General features: G+C 36.1%; 5 protein-coding genes across 10 annotated transcripts; 3 read left to right on the forward strand and 2 right to left on the reverse strand.

Moving 5' to 3' along the window:
- Positions 1-2: 2 nt before the first annotated feature.
- On the reverse strand, positions 3-8,358 carry lark (RNA-binding protein lark). 3 transcript variants are annotated; one of them, XM_046608970.2, is made up of 7 exons: positions 8,198-8,358; positions 7,833-7,994; positions 6,401-6,946; positions 5,867-6,141; positions 4,384-4,431; positions 1,160-1,197; positions 3-142 (listed from the first exon to the last, which is right to left on the reverse strand). In XM_046608970.2, exons 2-7 carry the CDS (start codon positions 7,974-7,976, stop codon positions 96-98), a joined length of 1,098 nt encoding a protein of 365 aa, XP_046464926.1. In that variant the 5' UTR covers positions 7,977-7,994; positions 8,198-8,358; the 3' UTR covers positions 3-95. The 3 variants fall into 3 exon arrangements, with proteins under 3 accessions (XP_046464926.1, XP_046464928.1, XP_046464927.1); XM_046608972.2 differs by lacking the exon at positions 1,160-1,197 and having other exon boundaries at positions 4-142; positions 8,198-8,351; XM_046608971.2 differs by lacking the exons at positions 3-142; positions 1,160-1,197 and adding an exon at positions 1,947-3,042 and having other exon boundaries at positions 8,198-8,351.
- A 215-nt stretch (positions 8,359-8,573) lies between these two features.
- On the forward strand, positions 8,574-10,374 carry Use1 (Vesicle transport protein Use1). Of its 2 annotated transcripts, XM_046608980.2 has the most exons (5): positions 8,581-9,150; positions 9,229-9,278; positions 9,429-9,667; positions 9,785-10,111; positions 10,190-10,374. In XM_046608980.2, the coding sequence occupies exons 1-5, from the start codon at positions 9,049-9,051 to the stop codon at positions 10,225-10,227; spliced, it is 756 nt and encodes a 251-aa protein (XP_046464936.1). In that variant the 5' UTR covers positions 8,581-9,048; the 3' UTR covers positions 10,228-10,374. The 2 variants fall into 2 exon arrangements, with proteins under 2 accessions (XP_046464935.1, XP_046464936.1); XM_046608979.2 differs by having other exon boundaries at positions 8,574-9,150; positions 9,785-10,374.
- Positions 10,375-10,401: 27 nt separating this feature from the next.
- On the forward strand, positions 10,402-12,597 carry LOC124210716 (osteoclast-stimulating factor 1-like). The gene is made up of 5 exons (XM_046608982.2): positions 10,402-10,587; positions 10,902-10,948; positions 11,024-11,141; positions 11,226-11,437; positions 11,510-12,597. Exons 1-5 carry the CDS (start codon positions 10,524-10,526, stop codon positions 11,738-11,740), a joined length of 672 nt encoding a protein of 223 aa, XP_046464938.1. The 5' UTR covers positions 10,402-10,523; the 3' UTR covers positions 11,741-12,597.
- Grip75 (gamma-tubulin complex component 4) lies at positions 12,060-16,361 on the reverse strand. The gene is made up of 9 exons (XM_046608969.2): positions 15,649-16,361; positions 15,432-15,573; positions 15,025-15,218; positions 14,769-14,863; positions 14,371-14,687; positions 13,717-14,190; positions 13,453-13,630; positions 13,066-13,288; positions 12,060-12,909 (listed from the first exon to the last, which is right to left on the reverse strand). The coding sequence occupies exons 1-9, from the start codon at positions 15,715-15,717 to the stop codon at positions 12,661-12,663; spliced, it is 1,941 nt and encodes a 646-aa protein (XP_046464925.1). The 5' UTR covers positions 15,718-16,361; the 3' UTR covers positions 12,060-12,660.
- A 457-nt stretch (positions 16,362-16,818) lies between these two features.
- Su(var)2-10 (E3 SUMO-protein ligase Su(var)2-10) lies at positions 16,819-21,834 on the forward strand. Of its 3 annotated transcripts, none has more exons than XM_046608966.2 (9): positions 16,819-17,293; positions 18,023-18,189; positions 18,426-18,524; positions 18,634-18,799; positions 18,873-19,166; positions 19,354-19,455; positions 19,565-19,805; positions 20,012-20,425; positions 20,791-21,834. In XM_046608966.2, the coding sequence occupies exons 1-9, from the start codon at positions 17,270-17,272 to the stop codon at positions 21,009-21,011; spliced, it is 1,728 nt and encodes a 575-aa protein (XP_046464922.1). In that variant the 5' UTR covers positions 16,819-17,269; the 3' UTR covers positions 21,012-21,834. The 3 variants fall into 3 exon arrangements, with proteins under 3 accessions (XP_046464922.1, XP_046464921.1, XP_046464924.1); XM_046608965.2 differs by lacking the exon at positions 16,819-17,293 and adding an exon at positions 17,326-17,621; XM_046608968.1 differs by lacking the exon at positions 16,819-17,293 and adding an exon at positions 17,522-17,651.
- The last annotated feature ends 2,017 nt before the right edge of the window (positions 21,835-23,851 follow it).

Below are 23,851 nucleotides of genomic sequence, written 5' to 3' on the forward strand. Positions count from 1 at the left end.
GCCATTTCTTACGAAACTTGAAGTGATCGGTTGTGTTCGTGTGACGGAACGTGGTTTGGCACCCATGCGAGGCAAAGTGGAGATAGATCTACCACCTAAACCCATTTGCCAGCCGCAACCTTTGAGCCTTCAAGTTTAGACTCTGGAATCCATATTAAGTAAAGTTAATTTTAATATTTTCAAGGAACCATTTCTAGACCTAGTCTGACCAAAGTATTTCGTATGGAAATTTTCGTAAATGGGTCAAACTTCCCAATTACTATGAATAATATTATTTGGTTGATTTATCCATGCAAATGCCTGAAATAACTAAGGCAATTCATGTCAATTATAAACCATTTAAAGTTTCTATTAGAAATTCATTGCATGTGAATATAATTGAACACTATTATTTGAAAACAAGTCAAGCAGATTACTTGTTTGACTATGCTTGTAAAAAAAAAAAAAAGAAATGTACTAATAAAATTATGAATCATTCCTGTGTCGAAGAATGTTTACGCGCATTGTAAATATCCACAAGTCAGAAAATACAAGAATTAAACAAGTGACCTGTGTGGACAGTTGAAAAGAATATGTTCAATAAATTTTTATAAAAAAGTTTGTTCACGAAACACTCTAATCAGATGGTAACCATTTGATTGCACCTCCACCATCTTAAATGTCAATTGTTATTCAAGAATTCATTTTGAAACTTCATATAACTATCTCTTATATTGTCACAGGCCATGATATGTAATTCATCTGTGAGTTTCCATTGATTAATAACCAGTCGATAAACAGTTCGTCTAATTTAGCTACGTTATAGATTTTTCATACAATGATTCTGGATGACTGCGAATTTCTCAAAACTAGTCATTTTTTTAGTCTATCCTAAATAAACGAGCAGCAGAAATAATTTTTACCTATTAGGAAAGTGAAAGAATTGAGTAAAGCTGATAAGAAAAAAGTTGAGCCTTTGAGCGATATTACAAATAGCACGACTTGCGTTCGGGAATTAAAGAAATGCCATTCGTGATTCTCCGATCTCTGAACAAACTGAAGGTACCGTGTGAATTTTTATAAGAATAATTTGCAATTGTGTCACGGTTATAATTAAAAAATGAAATGAGCATCAAGCTCGTATATCTTTAGATTAGGTAAAAACTAAAATGATGCTTGCCTTGGTCGTAACTTAGTTCTGGAAGTGCAACCATGTTTCTGAAATAATAATACGTAAATTTATATGTGAAAAGGTTTCAAACAAACCACTTTTGTTTTATAGGTAAAAGCTCCTTTATTTGATCATCTAAGACAAGACATATTCACACTGAAGAGAGGATTTGTACAGTATTACAATATTAGAACACGAACACATCTATTAGGGCGTTATTTACATGGAACTTCATTGGCTATATCAAATATCGTCCTGCAGAGAAGGATATGTATTTTACACATTCCTGATTAGTCAAACATGTGCTCTGTGCCTGTCAAATATTCAAACATGTGGACTGGTGTTGAGATTTAGAATGTGCTTAGAAACAAGAGTCAAAAGTGCAAAATCACAGTGATAATTGGCCCATTGAAAATATTTTAAGTAGTATAAACCCATTGGTGTATACCTAATATATGTGTTTCTGTTCTACGTTCATTTTCGGATAGGCTTTAATTTCACACACAAAAAAAAAAAAAAAAAAAAACCAAGCACGACAACAGAACGTGACGCTTGGATCTTATTGTGTGACTGTAGATAAGAAAATGGATATTGGATTAGGAATGTTGTGTGATTGGAGGCTGAAATAGAAAAGTAGACGGGAATCGCGCTGCGCGGATCGCGAACGAGCGCGGTACAACGCGAGCGACGCAGGAAGCCAGCGGAGCGCGGCCGGTTTACTATTAACATGCTTGTAGTTGAAACTCACAGGGTTCGAGATATGGAAGATAAAAAAAATTAAATAAGACACGCTGCGTTATTTTGAACTCCACAAATACAGTGTATTATATTATTTTCAGCAAATATTATTATTATTATTATTATTATAATTATTCAAAACACGAATATTACCAAGAGAAACTTACAACCAACGGGTATGCTTCAAGTGATAGAGATACAAACTAAACGAGTGGATCTGTTATTCTTAACTCGGGTAATTTTAAGTCAATATATCCTAGCTTAATAAAATGTTTTACGTTACTATGCTATAGTATTTAAACGGTCAGCTGATTCAGTGTTTAACTATACAGAAATATTGTATGTTGTACCTATAGAACTAGGTGATTGAATTTTATATTATTCTTCCTCATCCTTAAGATACAGGGTGATTAAAAAAATCCGGGACTACGGAGTGAGGAAGATTTACTAGTTGATTTCAAGTCAATGGAGGTTAATTCAATTTGTCCGGGTTCCGTTAAACCTTTACGAAATAGTCAAGAAATTATGATAAATAAATAGTGATTAATTGCCCTGAGTAGAACTTAATTTCATGGACCCGACGGATTGACATGATTGTGGAAAAGTTGCTTTAAACTTGCTCCTAAATTAAACATGCTTATCGCAATCGGATAGAACTATGCATTGCATTGCATTGATAATATCTTACCAATTTTGTACACTGAAAATGCTTAGATTACACCAAAACGAAACTCTGCGTAATTGCGGTAAGAGTATCTACACATTTTATAGGACAAAACAAAACTAAAAATCAGCAGAAACATTTACTGGGGTCCGGACTTTGAATCACTCTTCAATACAGTGACTACAAATAATAGCTAGGAATCGGCAAAGTAGATATTCAGTATTTGTTCAGCAATTTACTGGTATGACGGGGAAAAGGAGAAAATTATCAAACTCAGGGATTCTTTTAAGCGTACTGCGAGCAGCACAAGCACAGACAGAGCGGGCGGTAGATCTTCGCGCGTGCAGACTGACGGCCAAGAGTTTCTCGGTCCCGGGGCTTCCTGCTAGCGACAGACCGACAGACAGACCGACCGTTCCGATCCGATCCCGACACGACGCTTTAGTATGGTGCGAACCGGCGCGACGGCGATGGTCCTCGTATTCCCGGTCTGGTAACCAAAATTTCATCGTCAGTTGGAACGTCCGGTTGTTGCGATACGATAATAGAATGTTCGAGTTTTGATAGGTTGTTTTCATTAAAGAGATCTCTATACGACGGCGAACGTGTCTTGCAAAAGGGAAAAGTGGTAATTCCGCATTACCTACTCATCTTAACATTGGAAATCCTGAATCGAAATTCATGTAGGTTCATCGATTAAGTATATTACGCTGGATACAACCCAAAATCACGAGAAAATCTCTATAATATTAGAAATATGCAAATAGATAGAAAATGATAGTGTTGACACAAGTCAACATGGTGCTGAATAAATTATGCTGATATTGTAAATATCGTTTAAAAGCAAATCGCCAAAATTAGCACATCAAGTCTCATAAATTTTGTGAATACTTGTGACAAAAACAGAAAAGTGATACAATAGCAATAGTTATATGTTCAGTTTCATATTTTGGTATCTTTCAATTATTTCTATTGGTGAGAAATCAGTAGTGTTGCTTATTACCAAATACAATTTACGTTTATGCTAATAGAAATTTCAACTGGCAAGTAAAATTGTTGTAATGATGATTCATTTAAGAAAATAATTTGACGCTTGTTCTGTAATCATGTCTCACATCCAAATTCGCGTAACACATCCGGAATTATGACATTTATATAATTAATATAATTGAAAATAGTGTATTAGAAAAACATAGTTGGAACTAAAGGAAAATATATTCCAATTTTTGAAACAGGTCAGACCGATGGTAATTCTAACTGTTTACAATCGCTGAACAAATTAAAGGGAATGATTGACTAGTTAGATTAATTTTTACAATACCGGAAGTTCCAAAAAACTACCCTGTGGACGTCATTCCTAAACCTAGGTAGATACATGTTCTGTGAATAAAAATGCTTCTAACCGAATCATTCATACGGTTGGGAAAAGAGCAAATAGAAATAACTATGTACTTGTGTGAAAAAAAAAAAAAGAAAAAATTCAATTCTCAACTAAAGTACGGCACATGTTATCAATTCCCTCATCAAGAACCGATTTTATGCAACCTTCAAATTCTCTATTCGAAAAACTGATGTATGTTCAATAATCGTTTGTCTAAGAGTTAAAACGAAGGTGAAATTAATTAGTGACTCGTCTTCCAAATTTGATCGCACAGACTTTTCGATTTATAATACATGTCCTATTAAAAATACGTTATGTTCATTTGACCGGTGGAAAACGTATTCCTTGAAATCACGATTCAGAATAATCAATATACAGAAAAGGATAACAAGGAATTGATTTTTGTTACAAAGGATTAGGCTGGTGGGCCCCAGTGGTACGTTTACTTACCTACGATCGTCAAATGAATCTCGGCTGAAGTCCTCGTATATGCCTCTACTACAACAGCGATATAACAAATCATGGACTCTGCTGTCGCTCAGATATTACTAGTTTCTACCCTGTCCAGATCTTAACTTTGTGAATAATTTCGTGTATTTTGATATATACACGACAGCTTTAATTTTAATTAACTTGTGTAACTTCACCAAAATATTAATTGTACCTAAATATTGGTTACAAGAACATATTACTATATTAGAAAAATTAATGAATATTTCACCACAGATTAGTGTATTATCATTTATTCTTGAAAGATCATAAAGAAAATCTATAGCTGAATACTGCAAGGTTTAAGCTAAAATGAAACTGTACTTTAAATCTTGATGCCTGGTAAACTTTTTGCATCCGTAACGCAGCCTACCGTGCCATATTTTGTGACTCGAGATTAATGTATATCTTTTTGATTTTGAAGATCACCTCATATTCCGTTACATTCAAGAAACACAAAGTTTACTTGTTTCCATGCTTCAATAAAACGTGTATTGCACTGAGCTATTTATTTGTAAGCACATATGATATTGATTTACTAGGGAAAAAAAAATAAATAAAATCATAAAATATTCTGCAACAATGTTTGATAGAAATACATACTTTATACAATGGCTATTATTTTGCAATGTACTGTATAAGCTACGCATCGCCTAAGATGTCAAAATATAATACTTCAAACTAAGTAAATCGCGATTGTCAGTTTTCAGTGAGTCAAGATTAAATTACAAGTATTATACAATAGTTACAGTAATAGATGATACTATATCTAAGACTACAGAAACCAAATGCAACTTATGCAAAATTCCGTCAGTTTATTGAAATATAAAATACAGTCATTATTATGAGTGCAATTTAACAAAAGCATTGAATACTGTTGCAGAGGTAAAAAAAATCTATTTGTAATAAGATATACAGAATTGAGCCACTCACATATAGTAGGCAGCGTTAGGCTGGATTTACAGCCCATAGGATTGCAAATTGCAGTTCACAACTGAACCAGAGTATTATTGCCCACTGTAATATACAGCCCATGCGTTTTGCAAATCAACAGTACTATTGAACATTGTTAAATAGTCTCGTTTCAGAGTAGTTTCATCTATTAAGATTAACAGGATGAAATATTTCAAAATGTTAATAGTCTGAAGTTTAAATGGTTTGCAACTCAACACTACACAAGATAATCCTACTAACATAAGACACATTAAGTCCGAGTTAAAAATGAAGTCATTGCATCAGCAATAACAAAACTCATATTACACTGTACATCAAGTACAGATCAGCCTTAAACTGAAATCTGCCTTGTAATACTCATGATGTAAGACAAATCTAAGCAGATGAAAGATTGTTCCAATTGGCAATTCACATGAGTTGTAAATCCAGTCTTGAACGTTCACAATGTTAAGTTGGACGGGATGACATGTGGCGGGCAGGCTCTACTCACCTGAACCGGCCGTTGTTCCCACTTGGTGGAGGTGATCGTCGGCTGAACATGCCATAGTCATTGCCACGAGAGAATCCGCTGTCTCGCATAGACGCCATACCTATGGGAGGCATTGGTGGCATAGGGTCTCGTCTAGGAGGAAGTGGAGGCATCGGAAAATCGCGCCCACGCATCGAGCTACCCATTTCACGAGGGCCTCCCATGCCTGAAAATCTCCTCTCATAGAGATCTCTTGAGTCATCAAATCCACGCCTGTCGTAGTAACTTTCATAGTCCTATTAAGTAAAAGAATCAAAAAATAATATTAAGAAAAATTCATTTTTTGATTTTTGCTTAGATCATGAATCAGAATTGAGGTAGCCACAAGACATTTGAAATCAGCAGGTCCTCAGAAACAAAAATTGCCTTTTTGAGACAATTTTGAGTATGTTGAAAGTACAAGTAGTTAAAAAAGTACCTTCATTGAAAACCCTGTATAATAATTTGTTCAAATATTTGTCATTTCCACAAAAACTAAACAACCAATCTACTTACACCAAAGCGGCCGCCTCCCATAAGTCTGTCACGGAGGAAGGGTGGTGGAGGAGGTGGTGGGTAAGGATCACGGCCAAACATTCGGTCTCTAAAGCCGTTTCTATCTGGTCCACCTCCCATACCACCTTTAGGACATTCTTTGGACCAATGGCCTCCGCGTCCACAGCGATAGCACTGCTCAGGGTCACCCATACCCGGCCTTTGCCGTACTCTGCTAGTAGAAATCTGAACCTTCATGGGCTGGCCATCTACCATTTGTCCATTAAGCTCCTTAATAGCGTCATTAATATCACCAGTTGCTTCCAAATGAACGAATCCATAGTTTCGCACAATGTCACATTCAACAACCGTTCCAAACTTGGCAAACAACTCGCGTACTTGAGGTGCTTTTGTATTATCCGTGAGGTTGCCAACAAAGATCTTTGTTGTTGGAGTGTTTGGCCCTTTTCGGCTCTTGGCAGCCTCACATTTTATCGGCTGGCCATGTACAATATGTCCGTTTAAATTCTGAATTGCATTTCTACCAGCTTCTTCATTTTCCATGTGCTAAAAAATTTCCATAACAAATGAGGCCCATTCACCAGTTTAAAACTATTACATTGTCTCTTTGCAACATGTTCACTCAAGGTATTTTTAATACACTGGGACTCAATTATCAACATACGATAATCTCATCTCCACTACTATACTTAATTAGTTATATGTTCAAATTAGTTATTAACAAGAAATAGTTTAATTAGGTTGAGGTGCAAAACTTGATTTAAAAAAAAAAAAAAAAATACAATTCCCTGAATACAAGTAATCGAGTATCTCAGTACAAGCTTAATCTTGACTCAAGCAACCAAATCAACATGGTATATGAACTGGAACAGCATATAGACAAAAAAAATGCGATATTTATACGACGCTGAATTTAGTAATGTTAACATGACGAAAAATCATTGAAAAAATCGTATTAATTAAAGAGTTCGCGTTGCAAAATGTAGGTATATTTTATTTATCATGGTTTACTAAATTTTAGACATTCTTACAGGTGCAAAGTAATGATTTTTCTGAACATGCATTATTACAGTAATGTTACCACCTTCGTCCTCATGTATTTCGAAATATAGTGAGGAAATTTAAAAGAAAAAGCAGCAGTCACAAGATGATGACAGTTTTTATAAGGTCGACGAATTTGCGAAACGTTTTATACCGTACTATCTGACTAAACAATTCTAAAATTGGCAACTAGCTATGACGGAATTTAAAACTATATTTCCAGCAGCTTATTAAGGGAAATAATTTCAGAGCCCATGTTACATGTAAAACGGAAATTTCGATAGACAGAATGAACACTGAAAATGAGACGCCATAAGATTGCATCAGTTCAGATCATTCTTAGTACCCAGAAATTGAATTATTGATTGAAGACGCCAAGCGGCATACTCACGACGAATCCATAGTTCTTGACAACATCGCACTCCACGACCTTGCCGTACTTTTCGAAGAGAGGCTTGATGTCGCCGTTTGCTGTTTTGTCGGCCAAATTACCGATGAAGATTTTGAACGTGCCCACACTACTAAAACCCGGCATTTTGGCCCCTTTGAGAACCTACGAAATGTAGAAGATCTTGGTATCGAAAGATTGCGCGATGCGGAGCGTACCTACACAATGGCGTGGTCAGAACGGAGAATACTACCAGTATCCCTGTTTCTTCAAGAAACCACTGTTTCCGTTATAAATTTACGTACAAGTTAAGCGGCAATCTGTAGCTTTGTGACTAAGGAATATTGCTGTGGAACTATTCTACTCACCAAGTCAGTATTTCCGTAAAATAACGCGATACTAAACGACACGAAATCCACGCGCTACCCGGAGTAAAAAATGGCGGCCCGAAACGAGCCGGGAAAGTTGGAATAGAGCGGCGTCCCTCCCCGGCACTTCCTGCGCCTACCCAGAATCCACTACAGCCGGTGCCTTGTCCCGCACATTTGTGCAAACAGAAACAAATCCGAGTCAGATTTACAAATCAGTTGAAAAATATCGGATTTATCTTTTTGTTGTTTCAGAATATACCATACAGTGGATATTAACTGATATAAAGTAATATATTACTCAAAACAGGATGAGACTATTTATCGATCCGCTTTTCTAAAGCTCTTAGGTATTGGTCGACCGGTGCCACGTGACCACACGACGCGCCACGGTTTCTTTTGCCGAATGAATCACTTCCGAATCACCAATGAACGATATCAGAATACGCTTTTCAAATACGTTATTATATCAAAATCTATAGTACAAAATTCAAATTAGAAACTCGTACACGGCGCACGCCTCACTCACAAAGGCGTAATCAGAAACAGTACGAATTCCTTACGCAAAACGCTTATGCGACAAATTCGAACGGACTGACTTGTCACCCAATGCGGGTTATGTCAATACGATTGTTTATCACATTTTTAATGTAATGACAATAGTAATGAAACTCTATTCGATATTATTTTACATACGCTGGGACACGCGAACTGAAAACAACGTGCGAAATACCAATTTGAAACTTTTTCTCGCACATACACATATTTAAGTACTATAACCCCAGAAATTTCCCGGACAACATTCTATCCGAATAAACGAAAAAGATCTCTAGTTGGTTAAAAGTAGTAAAATGATTCCCATGTCCAGGTTAGAAATAAATGTTAGAAGACTTTTAACACGTTGTGAATTTATGGCTAAAGATGATCAGCAAACCGACTGGAGACTTGAAAAGGTATCTGGAACAGGTGTCTACCTATTTCTCGCCATTTTTCAACATTCTGTTTAATTAACACAGGTTTGTTTGTTTCAGTTCATACTGGCACTCGATGATTTAGTAAATGAACTGCAAACAATGCCAAAGTAATTATCCAACTTACTATCAACAAAATTAGAAACTGAATAACTCAGTAAATGAAAGTGCTTACATAAATGTTTCTAAAAAGCAATTATTACATATAATGAAAATATGATGCAATGGTGTTTTAAAGCATACCATTATTACCTTTACAGCAAGCCATCTAAAGACACTATTACTGAATATAATAGGCGAGTTGAATTTTTGAAAGGTGTTGTTGGTACTGCAAAATTATCAAACCCCGTGGAAAGGGTAGCCGCAGTTCAAATGTTGTCCAAGACTCCGGTATCTAGTATAGATACAGTGCGGCCCAATATTGCAACACAAATACATCAAAAAACAACTGCTAAATATACCAAGCAACTACGAGATGAGTTGTTTAATAATGATAAAGGTACGAAACTACCATTTTCCATTCATTTTGTCAAATGGAAACAATTTGAGGAATAACTCAGTGTATATCTGCTTCTAAGGACATAATCATTTTCATGTTGGTCCTTCATTTTTCTAGGATTGTCTGATGATGGTCTGAGGCAAAGGTTCTCCAATACCAATGCTCACGATGAGAACTTAGATGCAATTTTAAAGTACAACCGCAACATACAAGAGAAAATAGCTGAGAATATGCTTTCAATGATTGGTAACATGAAAGAGCATGCTCTCACTGCCAGGACTGTAATCAAAAACGATATCGCCTCTTTAGACAAATCGGAGAAATTGACAGACATCAACACAGATAAGTTGAAAAAGGAATCTGTTAAATTAGAAGAACATACAAAATCGAATTGGAGGTGCTGGGTATGGGTAATGGTTGCGTTTGTACTTGTCGTATTTTTCAGTAAGTACACGATGGTCCGTGCTTCTGACAAAATATGTAGTACTTCTGTTTCTGATACCTACTTATTGTTGTTTCCAGATATGGTGCTTTTTATGAAAATTTCAAAGAAGAAATAATACACATTCTGAACGTTATTTATTCCCAATATTATCAGGTCGTTAATGGTCCATGAGAACTTGCAGTGATGCCCTGCTTGTATTCAGAGATGTTGAATTTCTTGCGTACCTATATTTATATTTGTAAATAAATAAAAAATATTAATGGATTTATTAAAATGGGTTTGTGCTTTGTCTTCTCTGGAGTCAACTATGTTTGGTGGATTGAGTTGGGTGTGGTAGTTGTCTGACCGCGAACCCCGCGAAACCTGATTAAAAATATTGTTATAATTATTACGATTGATGAGTGTAAAACAATGGCCACCAAAGTGAGTTCGCCTGTTAAACCACCTTTTCCACCTAAACCTGCTCCAAAACCGGGTAAATTACATTTCAATTACGTAACTACGTACGAAAATAGAAGTAAACTAGTCGCTTTTCCAAAATATAGCAAGAATAGTTTAAAAATTGCGTCTTTTCGCTGTTTCTAACCTTAAAATCGCATGGGACATTACTGTCATCCGGTTGATGTGTCATATACATAATCCTTTGAGTCTAAAAATTTTCAAAAATTTGAGTACACAACCCGAATAATAATTACTAACTAAATAATATAAGAGTTTTGATATTTTTATTTTCTTTGTAGATATTCATGGTCATTTATTTGTTACAATTAATCTCTTCCCTCTTTTAAGGCAAGGTGAAAGTCGTCAGAGCACTGTACAAATATACTGCGCTACGTGTAAGTAGTAATAACCTAAATTTGTTACTATTTTTTTTACCTTTACAACTTGGTAAGTTTTTCCTTACTTTGCAGCCAGATGAGCTGTCATTTGAAGAAGATGAGGTACTCTATGTCTACGACCAAGACACGGATCCAAATTGGTGGAAGGCCAAGTGTAATAATCGCGAAGGGCTAATACCAGCCAATTATGGTTTGTATAGTGTTTTGATTATGTTGAACAATATAAGACTTTGTCATTGTATGATATATTAAATTTGTATTTAATTACTCCCAGTTGAAGAACAAACACAAGAAGTCGAGTTACCACTCCATGAAGCTGCAAGACGTGGCAATATATCATTCTTAAGAGAATGCTTGAAAGGTGGAGTCTCAGGTACTGGCTTAGACTCTGCCGGAAATGTTCCATTATATTGGGCCTCTAGAGCAGGCCATATCGATTGTGTTAAAGAGCTCTTGAGTCTGCCTAATCCTGCAGTCGATGCACAGGTATAAGACTTAGAATAATGAAAATATGTATCAAAAGGTTATAGAAATAAATAGTGAATTGGTCTATTCCAGAATAAAATGGGAGATACACCATTACATGCAGCAGCAAACCATGGACATTTAGAAGTTGTAGAGATGTTGCTGGAAGCTGGAGCTGATGCTAGTCTTAAGAACAGTGATAATTTAATACCAGAAGAACTGGCTAGCAACGCAGCAGTTATAAATACTATACAAATGAGTTACAGGGAATATTCTGCTAATCATTGTTACGATGATAATGACTACGAAGATGAGAGTGATTAATGAAGAAAGGAGCACTCATAAAGGAGTGCTAATAAGTAACCTTTCCTGATGTACGTTAATTCTCTTATGAGCTGTCTCTTCATTGAACATATTACAGGAAAAAAAAAAGGAATTCTGTGTTCATTGTAAGACAAAAGTGATACAATGTAAGTTTAACTATGAAAAGTTCAGCCTGCATAATAACACACATACCATTCCGAATGTGAGCTCGAAAATACTATTATTATTGTAGCTTCAAGTACGTATTTTACATCGAGGATCTCAACAGAGTACTTCTACCAGGGTATTAATGAATTCTTTAGTATAGTGTATTTTGAAATTTTACAATGTTAAAATTAGAAATGAGTCATTACGTTGAAAATTTTATCAAGAAATAACGTTTTTATTAAATTATAGTTTAGATATAATACATCTGTTTTCGAATTTCATCCGTAAGCTGTGAAAGTATTGCCGATATGTATTTAATTTTGGAGAGTTTAATAAATACTGATATAATAGGTAAATTCATTCTCATAACTAACAATGAAGTAAATAAGTGATTAGGAAAAGACTGGGTATTATTCAAGATATATTCAACAATATGTTAGAGAATCAAGCATTGCTTACCCACTAACAATACCGTAATCGTACTTACTCTAATTAATGTCATGCCATTTGCTTACAAAACAAAATAAGATTCACTTCATGTTTCTGTACCATGCAAAATAATTTACAATACAACTTGCAGCTGAGTTCAGTAATTTCACACTTGAGTAACTCGACGTACTCGAAATTATTACTATGCATGCTTTGCTATTAGTAAATACCTGTGCAGAGCAAATCGTGGTAACTCAAAACAATTAACCAACTTGCCTTGTGCATTATATAAAAAAATTTTGGTCATCATTTCTGTTCAATATGAACAAGTTTGCTGAAACTATTCAAGATTTTCCACTGAACCATCTATTGAAATCAAGTCGCAGTAATAGCTGTGCCAAATGTGTCCCTGCTGGTTGCGCCCGTACTTTGTTCAAAGTTTTTGTTAGCCAATCCATAAGACTATTTAAAGTGTCGGCTAATGCTTTGAGTTCTTCTTTTTCAGTTACTAGTAAATTACCCAATTCCCACATGGGTGCTTGCAGTATGAAATCGTCGCACAGCCGTAACAATATTTTTATCAACTTGTTGACCTAAAAAATTTAGATGTTTGTACAAGAGTATAAATATATCTGATCCTAGTTTAACTAATGCTGATTAGTTGCAAACATATGTGCTACATTGAAATGTACTGTGATATTTAAAATATGTAACTCGAAAAGAAGTGAATAATTTGAAAAGAAACTTACTGGGTTGACTTTATCACTGGAACCTTGGAACAGAAAAGTTTGTGACATAATGTTGGCTAGAAATACAGAATGTCCTTTTTGAATCTCCTCAAAGTTGCGGGTATTTTTCATAGTATTTTCCATAATTGTGTACTGACTTTCTAGTACATCTACTTGTAAATAATACTGTAAGTTGTTGATAACAAACATCAAGTTGTTTCTCAACTGCATCACTCCAATATCACTGTTTGGAAATACATTAAAAGTTAGTTACGTATTTACAAGAGATTCGAAATTCCTACTTTTGAAGTAATGCCAATATGTGTTTAATTTTTTCGCGACATGAAGTAAATACTGGTGTGGTCGGTCAATTCATTCTCACTACTAACAATAAATAAATGAACTTACACATTTTTCGTTCGCATATGTTCGGACCATAGATTTTGTAAATTAATTTGTGTTTTTTTTACTCTCAACAAAAATCGAAATAATGTATTGTAATCGCACAACGCCATTGGACTGAACAACAAATGTAATGGCCAGACTACTTTGTACTGAAGCTGAATCAGTCCCCATCCTCTTGTGTCTGCAATTAAAAATTTCATGGTCAATTCATGCAAAATGTTGACATTAGTCATGATTCAGCAATATTAATGGGAATGGTTTATTTACCAATGGGGTCTTCGCGTTCTCTTCTTGAAAATTCACCATCTTCTGGATCTTCACCAACTTCATTTTCAATCTCTGGGACAGGAACAAGAAAGTCAAAACTTTCCGTTGTGCTCTCATCATGTAGGAGCATTTTCCGTGCAGCTATTTGGAATGATAAATTTATATCCCTGGTAGTATGACTAGTCGGTTTTTTATTTAATATGTGACCTGCTAATCTAATAAATTCAAGGAACAATTCACCACGACCGAGTAAAAAAAAGTCTTTTATCAGTTTAATTTGATGCATAAGCTGTGCTTCTTCAACCGCAACTCTCCATAAGTGTTCAGTGACACACTGTTTGAGTTCATCAACAGTTCTTTCAAATTCAATTATATCAAAAGTTCTTTTATTTTTCAAATTTTGTAACTCGTGAAAATGCTCGTACTCTTTTGCACCCCATATTGAGTTTTCAGCCTTTGTGAATATACTCAGATCTGGAAATTAAAGTGTTAATTCGTTTTAGAAAAAATTTCTCTATTTCATCTATTTCGAAAATTTAGAAAACTCCAAATATTTTTAATAGAATTGTATGTAAAAACAAATCAGTTTAATACACATCTGTTGCAGTGGATGATAGGTTTAGTGATTCAAGCACAATAACACTAAAAGTATACCTTTCTTTTGTCTGGGATCATTTCCAAACATGATAATAGTTTGACCAATGGTCAATATTTTAAGCGCTAATGATGGCCTTATATAAGATGGCAGTACATGGATTTTTATTTCGTAATCCCACATGTCTGCACATAAATTTTTTGATGATTTTTCATCTGCTATACCAGAACTGTCTTTACTCTTAGCTAGAACCAAACTATCCTGTGGTTCAGATGCTCTTTGAATAAAAAATTCGTTATGAACATCTTCCAGAATTCCGTATAAGAGCCAACTGGATAGTTGTTTATAAAACACGACATGACAGCAATACATCATCCTGAAAGTATATCAAATTGATCGATAATATGAGTGTCATTTTTAATTTTATAAAAATAGAAGAATCTTTGAGCTCACATACTTTTCTAAAGCCTGCCGCACTTCAGGTACCCCAGTGTGCATGTGTTGATGCAAGTATTGTAACACTTTACAGCCATGAACTTTTTGGGTTCGAATCTAAAACAGTACATGTATCACACATAATGTTTCTTTACTTTGACCTTTCATCTATATTCCTGATTGATAACAAGTGATTTTAAAGTATATAATTCCGACCAATTTTTGTTTTAACTAAAACAAAACGCAAATATGAGTCAACAATTCAGAGATATGTGTACCTCACTTATTATGGAATTCAGAACTGAGAATAAACAGAGATATTTTTGTATTCGTGATAGTATGAAGGTCAATGGCGTGTACGCGTCATTCAGCACGATTTTTTCCAATTCGATAACATCTTCGCGAAACGGCTGTATTGCTTGTTCCATACCGTCACATAAGGCCTGCAGATAAAGGCCCCATTTCAAATTTCCTGTGTAAGCAAAATAGCATCATGTCAATCGCATTGCAATCAGACAGTTATAAAGCATTAACCTTGATATAGTCGGAGATGTTTTAAATTTGTCAATTGTGGGTTAGTGAAAATTCTTGAAGAAATGTTGATAGTGTGTAATTCAGATATTTTGCATGAACAAATCTTGCTAGTTTACTTTTAATGTGAATGTTATTTGGTAATATATTGTACCAGTTGCGTCATTCGGAGCACCAATAACAGACGTATGGGCATTTATAAAATTTCTCACTGCATTACATTCCTCCGCAATGCCTAGAATTTTTTTAATCAAAGCTTGCTCTCCAGGGTGTAGAATCTTTTCGGTTTCTAAAAACTGTAAACATAGTTTGTCAGATTTTGGAGGTTATATCTTGACAACTGTCAACTCCATAAACGATGCAGTTCTTACATCAGTGTCTATAATTTGTACGACATTAGTCGTGCAACCCCAAAGAGACAATAAAACTTCGTGCAGCATTTCTTTCGCTTCAAAAACACATTTAACAATAAGATCCGTCTACCCAGTCCAGGTTGTTTGGAGCTGTTCGAGCATTGAAGTCTGATTAAATTTGATTTGAGAACACGTCTGAATCATTGGTGTAAACGCATCCACTTCCGAGTTCAAGTGCATCGTCAATTGCACGACCGTGTTTGCATGCGTGTATCGGCATTTAAGGGAAGAAACTTCTCGAGAAATTAGTTAAAATCAGCGGGAGGTAGATATTTATTGAATTTTTTGATCTTCTCTCAAATTTCTCATTAACCTTTGGTGTATCTGTGGAAATCAAAGCACACTTGTTTGCTACAGTCTGCAATGCAAACCGCAATTCGAAAATTGCTATGCCATAGACAATTCCAATTAATCTGCCAATGCAAAAACAATATTTGTAAACATTATAACAACTTCTCGGTAACAATTTGTGAAACGATGGACACTGTTGGAGGCTGCCAGCTAGCCCTGCGTTATTTTTGATAGTAATTTGCCAGCTCTACTGGGCAGGTTTGGGTGTAATTCCACCACCCTGCACTTAACAACTGACTCGTCTCATCCCAATCCGCGGGATCCTAATGCAAGATCAAGTCGGCGTAGCAGAATATTGTAACGTTCCCCCTCGCCCTTCAGCAGTCCATAAGGCTAGCAGTTTCGAATATCTTTAGTCAAAAATTGAAGGAACGAAATTGAATGTTCCAAAATACCAGGAATCTTCAAGTTTGTAAAACTTCCGGTTTAGTCGTAGGCATGTCGTAGGTAAGATCTTAATGTTCTTGACTCTTACATGATTGTTCCGTTCTAACTAGTTATAGCAACGTTCAGAATGCGCGTGAATTATTGCCCTACAATAAGAATAATCCTCTACCGTTGACAGATATTCTACAGTTATCAAATTGATTTTTTTGTGTGCATATATAATATAATATACATCTTTATATCAGAGAGAAATCTTTTATATAATATTTTACAGTCGTTCTCATAGCCCTGTTGCATGAAAATTACACAGATGGCGCACGTGGACATTGGCTAGCGGTCTATGGCTACCCATATAGAAGGGTGTGTTCCGAAATGAGCTGCGACCGTTGATAATTCACTAACTAGAAACAGAACTGGTGGTCAAACTTGAAATACAACAAAGATAAAAGATTGCTGACAGTACTGTCAACTAATTTTGGAGCATAGCCTTGGAAAAAGATAAATTTTCGGAGTAAACGCAGCCAGTACGCAGTCTATTCCGAACAATTTCAAATAATTGTTTAAATTTCACTTCCAAGTCTTAACTTGAAGGAAACTTGAATAATTCCATGAACCCAGACGTATTGTGATCGTCAAAGGCCACTAAAGGCTTTTCCAAAATACAATAACAATTAAGATAAAGAGTGATCAGTCTTCTGTGACGCTGGACATAAAAGTGCTCAGCATATTACAGCGAAAATAAAAATTTCGGCGTACAACGCGGGAAACGAACGGGAATTTTCTTCAAGTGGTGGGAAGCACAGCAGACAAGACGGCTTCGCAAAAAAAATCGTCGAGGAAGATGGCGGATACGGAAGAACTGAAGGTAGGACGAGAATAAAATAGATCTTATTATCTTGACTTAAACGAGCCACATGTTAAATGCCTTCCAGAAACTTGAGTCATTGATTTTTCCGTGTCTTATTTTTCACCAATTATCGAACATTCACATATCCAAACTCTTCCAATGTCTTGCCAACGCAAGCAAGGCTGCGTTTGATCATACTAAGCGACATTTATTTTCACACGCGGCTTTTCGCTTTTCTTCACATTCGTCCAATTTCCAACTTCCATATTTTCGTAAACGTATCTTCATTCAATTCGGAAACTTCTCGTGTATCTCAAGCATAACACAGGAATGCGGATACGAGACGGCAAGTAGGAGCAACTGATAACTACAATGGGTAACCTCTATCTCTAGCTTATGCATCACGCTATTCAAATAATCAACATATTTTACTCTACAAAATTTTTTGGAATTGCCTCCCCATCTATCTACTTTGGGCACAAGAGTTTACTTTTGTGCACTTCGTATATGGCAGGTTGGGAAAAATTGTCATATTTGATTATATATTTTTCCGACTAGTACTATAGAGTGTAATAACATTTGAGAATATAGCTAGACAGAAACGGTACGATTTTCTAGCAGGAAGAATTTGTCGTTATTGCCTAATGTTGTTATCATTAAAGACATTTTCTCATTCTGTGAAGTCTCAGTTTGTCTATAATTATCTTGGGCCATTATGGCTATAAAAATGTCAATTGTCTATTTCAGAGTATGGTATTAAGTTTTCGAGTATCTGAACTTCAGATGCTTTTGGGTTTTGCTGGGCGAAACAAATCAGGTCGAAAAAACGAACTTCAAACACGAGCTTTGGAACTATTACGCCTTCGATCCCATCCTGTGCAGCTAAAAATTCGCGACCTTTATAGAACCATACAGTAAGCCAATATTTATACCAATTTTCATTCCCTTTGGCTAGTTATCTGTCAGAACAATAATACTTAAGGATTACATCAAACGTGTAACAGCTGTCACAGTTCATAATTAAACAGCCATGTTCTAATAAAATGAATGGAACCAGTTTGAAACGGTGATACTTTGCTGATTTATTAATAAATACACATAGTTCTTTCTGTCACTCATATTGTCAGTACAATAAAAATCTGTGTCACAGGCAAGATCAACTTGCCGCACATCAGCTGTATGGTCAAGGTGGCGACAACGGTGAGCCTCAAATCGATCAAAACATGCATTCCCGTAACTATTATACAAGGTAAGTCAGAGTTACATTAACTATGTCACTTCTAAGATATCCATTGACTCTGTAAGGAGTAGGAACATGTTTATTTGTTTGTTCCTGAATCTTAATCCAATTGTTTTAGGCAAGGCCATGCTCAGGCAATGAGTCAACAACAGCAGGCCCAATCATCTATTTCAAGTGGGAAGGATTTGCCCCCGGCGCATCAGGCATCGATGCCTCAATCCCAAGTGGCACCGAGAACATCATCTGTTTACCAACCAACTGGATACACCAGTGTTACACCGCAGGTAGATTTGGTTTTCATTTGAAGATAATTGAAGTACTTATTTTGTAAAGTGCTAAACTATCTGTTAATTTCAGCAACGCTCGTCTAGTGCTGTTTATAATCCTTATCCCTATCCAACAAAAGTACTACCGCCTCCCCTGCAATTACAACAACCAAACCAGTATCCAGTTCACCCTGATGTCAGGCTTAAAAAGCTACCATTCTTTGACCTGCTTGGAGAGCTGTTGAAGCCTTCGAGTCTTATGCCACAAGGATCTATGAGAGTTCAAGAAGGCACTTTCACATTTCACTTAACGCCACAACAGTCTACAGACATTGCTAGCTCACGAGACTGCCGTGCTGGGAGTAAAATGGACTATACTGTACAGGTGGTGTGCTCTAATATTTTACGGTCAATAGCTAGAAGGCAATAGCATTTTTTCGAACATCACGGTTATTGCTATTGTTTATCTTTTGTATATATTTAGAAACATGTTTGAAGTATTATTTTTTTGTGTGTAACAAAAATCTTCCTGAGGTTTTACAATCTAAATGTTTGTTGTACTCATTATACAGGTTCAGATGCGATTTTGCTTGCAAGAAACTTCTTGCGAACAGGAGGACTACTTTCCACCTAGTATCATAGTTAAAGTCAATGGAAAACTATGCCCATTACCGGTATTATATATATATATTCAAGTTTTTTAAAGTCACCCGATTCTTATTTATCTTTATAGTTGATATATCACCATTATACCATCCAAAACATTTTTTATTATAACTTCAGAATCCCATACCAACTAACAAGCCTGGTGTCGAACCTAAGCGACCACCTAGACCAGTGAATATAAGTCCATTAGTGAAATTATCACCAACAGTAGGAAATCAAATACATGTCTCATGGTCTGCAGATTATGGTAGACGATATGCTATTGCTGTTTATCTTGTTAGAAAGTTGACAAGCTCAGAATTGTTGGCTAGATTGAAAAGCAGAGGTGTCAGACATTCCGACTACACTCGCGGACTAAGTAAGTTGAATTTAATCAAGTACTTCTACTCCGATAGTTTCGATACCTTTAATCTATTTAACACTCATTACTGTGATTCAGCATTTTGTTTCAAAGTGTTGAAATTTAATCAATGATAACGCCTTCAAATTTTATCAGCTGAATTTCCTGAGACTCAGGCTGCTTTTTTGGCTGAATCATGATTCTGTTCTTTTTTTTGCTCTCAGTAAAAGAAAAGCTGAATGAAGATGCAGATAGTGAAATAGCGACAACTTCATTGAGAGTTTCACTGGCTTGCCCACTGGGAAAAATGAGGATGAGTACACCTTGCAGAGCTTCGACTTGTTTGCATCTACAATGTTTTGACGCTTCTTTATTTCTGCAAATGAACGAACGAAAGCCCACATGGAATTGTCCTGTTTGTGACAAACCTGCACTTTATGACAACTTGGTTATTGATGGTTATTTCCAAGAAGTATTGAATTCAAATAAGTTACTGCCTGATGGTAATGAGATACAGTTATTACAAGATGGCTCCTGGGAAAATTTGGTTATAAAAAAAGATAAAGACAAAGACAAAGATAAAAATCAAGTTAATGCTGAGGTTAAATCATTACAGAAAGTGGAAACGCTAGATCTTGGTAAGTTGGTAAACCCCTCCATTATTTTCGTAGAAGTTTTAGGAATTTCACTTTGAAAATTGAAAAAAAAATGTTATTATTGAAAGTAATGCTGATTAATTTTGAGCAAAGTTACGCCCAGGTAGGGTCGATTCTGAGCCCCCTTATTTTAACGGGACAAAAATCAGGTTGCCAGCACTAGCGTCTACCCTACGCCTATTAGAAAATACACATCATATCTGCTCCATACACTACTACGTTTGGCTACAAGCTACCGGAGTTAACCTTATTGCTGACCTGTTTAAATGAGAGGCGATTGGAATCGAATTTACTTGTAAAGGTGTACCTTAATCTTCTGATGTTCGTACAACACGTTTTATTTTCAGATGAGTCCACCAACCCATCACCACTGTCGCCAAATGAGAAGAAACGTGCTGTTGTCATCGATCTAATATCAGACAGCGATGATGATTCAAACCCATCACAAAGTTCGAATAAAAAACCTAATACTGGGACGTTGTCGCCACAAAAAACCCAGTCCGGTGCTCATAGTGCAATAAGTAGTACTAGAGAGTCTCCAGAATTAATGATAATTGATTTGGAGTAAGAAGTGTTCCTGTATATTGATGACTAACTGTTTGAGGCTGTGAGAACCCGGAATAGAATCCAGGTTTAGTATCGAACATAATGAATAAAAAACAGTACAAAGATAATGCACTCATTGTCAGTCTAAGCACTGTGTGAACGGCGCTGTATGGCGGTAGAAATTGGGTGTCATGACATGTAACACGGATTCGTTTCTCATGTATTTATTTACTGATTATTTAGGATTTGAATATCGTCAACAACTCCTAATCAGCTGGATAGTATTTAAAGGTACACACGGTAGACATATAACTGTATAAAAACTCATCAACCTTTTTTTTTTCGTTAAAACGAAACAGCTTACCAGATTTAAGGACATCTATTCATGTTTTAAAATATTGTGGAGAGAGCATCCATAACATGTAGCGAGAACATAATATGTGTAAAATAATTGTCGCTTTGTTGAGCACAATTCCAAATTCTGCAGATAATTGAATCATTTTCATGATATTTTATTCTTTTTACAATTTTAGTTTCCCCACCAAGTTTGGTGCTTGGCTTTGAATTGTATTCTTTCGATTGAAATTTTACGGTTTAAATATCATAATGGAAGATGCGGGACACGTATACAACGTACAGTTATTGATATTCTTTTTCTTTCGTTTACTTTTATTCTAAACTAGCTATCAAAAATATGTTTAATGCTAAGAAATAGCTTGTACGTAACTTGCGATAAAATGAAATAGGCACTGAGTACAGTCGTGTAACGTTACCATATTATGTACTTGATTATTTCGTATTTTTGTATAAGAAATGACATAAAATAAAAAAAAACTTCCTACTCGGTTACGTGTCTTCTGCATATTTTGAAATGTGCATGCGAATATCTAACACCAAATTTGATACCTTGCCTCACTTCCATGTGACTGTACGTAATTTTCCTTGTTGCTAGCAAAACTGAATATTGCGAAAGAGTATTGCACTCTATACTTAAACCCTAACATTTCGCGTGTTGCTGATTACGTGATAAGCTGCCGAATGCATGAAAAGACGCGATTGCGTCGTTGTCACTAACACAAAATCAAAGCTGTGCAATGATTTCATGCATGGAATTGAAAATGTTCGCTTTATTTGCTCGTCTTCCTTTACTTGGCATAATATATTGAGAAAATTAATCGATACTTTGATTTGTATCAGCAATATTATTTATGTTCAGCTTGTAACTGATGGAAGAAAACGTTTTGTTTCCCGTAATCTGCGTACGATAATCGAGTGATAAAAAAAAATTTCTTTCAAAGCTTAAACCAATGTTCATTTAGAGCAATGATGCGTTCAAATTGGATGTTCAGGTACCGCGATGCGTGTCCGAGAAAAGGAAGTAAGTAGAATGTATAGTATAATGGGTTGTAGGCTGCTGATAAACGGGCAGTCAGCAGAATACAACTGTGTAATATTTTGGCTCTGTATTTGTCGGTAACTGTCGAGTAAAATTCGAAACAAAGCTGGTAGATGGGAAGATAAACTCTCTACTTTCAGGATAGTCGTAAAATCCGGGTATTCCTTAGCAAGACCGGCGTTAGGTGGATTTTACCGTTTTGCCGGAAATAGTTAATTCAATAGAGAGGCTTGCTGCTCGTCGAATACAGCGTTGAAAAAACGAATGGAGTCACACCAAACTCGCTTTGGGTAATTCAATTTGAATACCTGACGGGGTACAGAGGCGTATGGACGTCAAACAAGGAGCGTCCGTGACAGCGGGTATACGGGGCTAATGAATTTGGCTGAATAGGTTTCAACTAAAGTCCACCTCACAAAATATGAATACTCATCGTCAATAACGTGGCCTTTCGGCTCCACGAAACACGAGTAGCTTTTTTCACTCATTTTATAGTTCGCTGCTGCATTATTGCCTGATGGCACGAAACATCAAGCAATTAACGAATTAATCGCTTTACCCTAGCAGGTTGAGTTTCGTTGTTTACGTTCAATTCCATCCGAGCGTGATTTTGTTTTGATTTTTTGCTTAATAACTATAGAACAACGAGTTATTTAATGAGAATTAATTAAGAAGCGAAACATTGCAGAGGTGGAAGGGCTTTTTGACTCTTGAGGACGACGTCGATCGATATCGGGAAAACAGCTTTACCGTCAGATCACTTCTCGCATACCTAATACAAAATCGTCTGTCGTATGTTTTTCTTTTAGCTGCCATCTTGTAGCCAAGATGATACGTTCAATTTATTCTACGAACGTGTAGGTATAGGTATCAGTATTTACGTATACGGCGATCAAGTAACTCGGAAGATGTGCTGAAGGGAAAATCAACGATACACGAATCGACCAATATAGCAGGAAACACCGGTGCTTACGGTAACGCAAGATAATTATATGATTGCAATCTAACTGTAACAAAAGGTTGAGGCTGCAGTTAGTACGCACATACTAACTGCATATCAACGAATGTGAATCCGTACTGCGACATACATTACAGAAATGTCTGGCTCGCACAGCTGAAACATTGCGCTTGACAAACAGCTATAATTTCAAATGTCGCAACAAGGCCGCAGAAATCGGTGTTCAAATATCCGGGACAATACCTTCTGTAATCCTTATTATTCGAAGGGATTCTTGTCGTCAGTTTTGGAGTCCTAAGTCGTACGATCTACGGGTTATTCGGTTTTGCCAAGGGTAGCTAAGAAGGGTCTTGGAACGATGCGGGGGATTCTTGATGGGGCTACAAGGAGAGGGCCGGGTAAGGCAGGGGAATTTACGACTTATATACCGATGGAATTGCTCAACCAGCCCGGAGTTTGTCCACTTTATTAGGCGGCAGTGCTAATAACAATTGACGCGTAAGCCTAA

Source organism: Neodiprion pinetum, chromosome 1 (assembly GCF_021155775.2).
Source record: "Neodiprion pinetum isolate iyNeoPine1 chromosome 1, iyNeoPine1.2, whole genome shotgun sequence".
Lineage (NCBI taxonomy): Eukaryota > Metazoa > Arthropoda > Insecta > Hymenoptera > Diprionidae > Neodiprion > Neodiprion pinetum.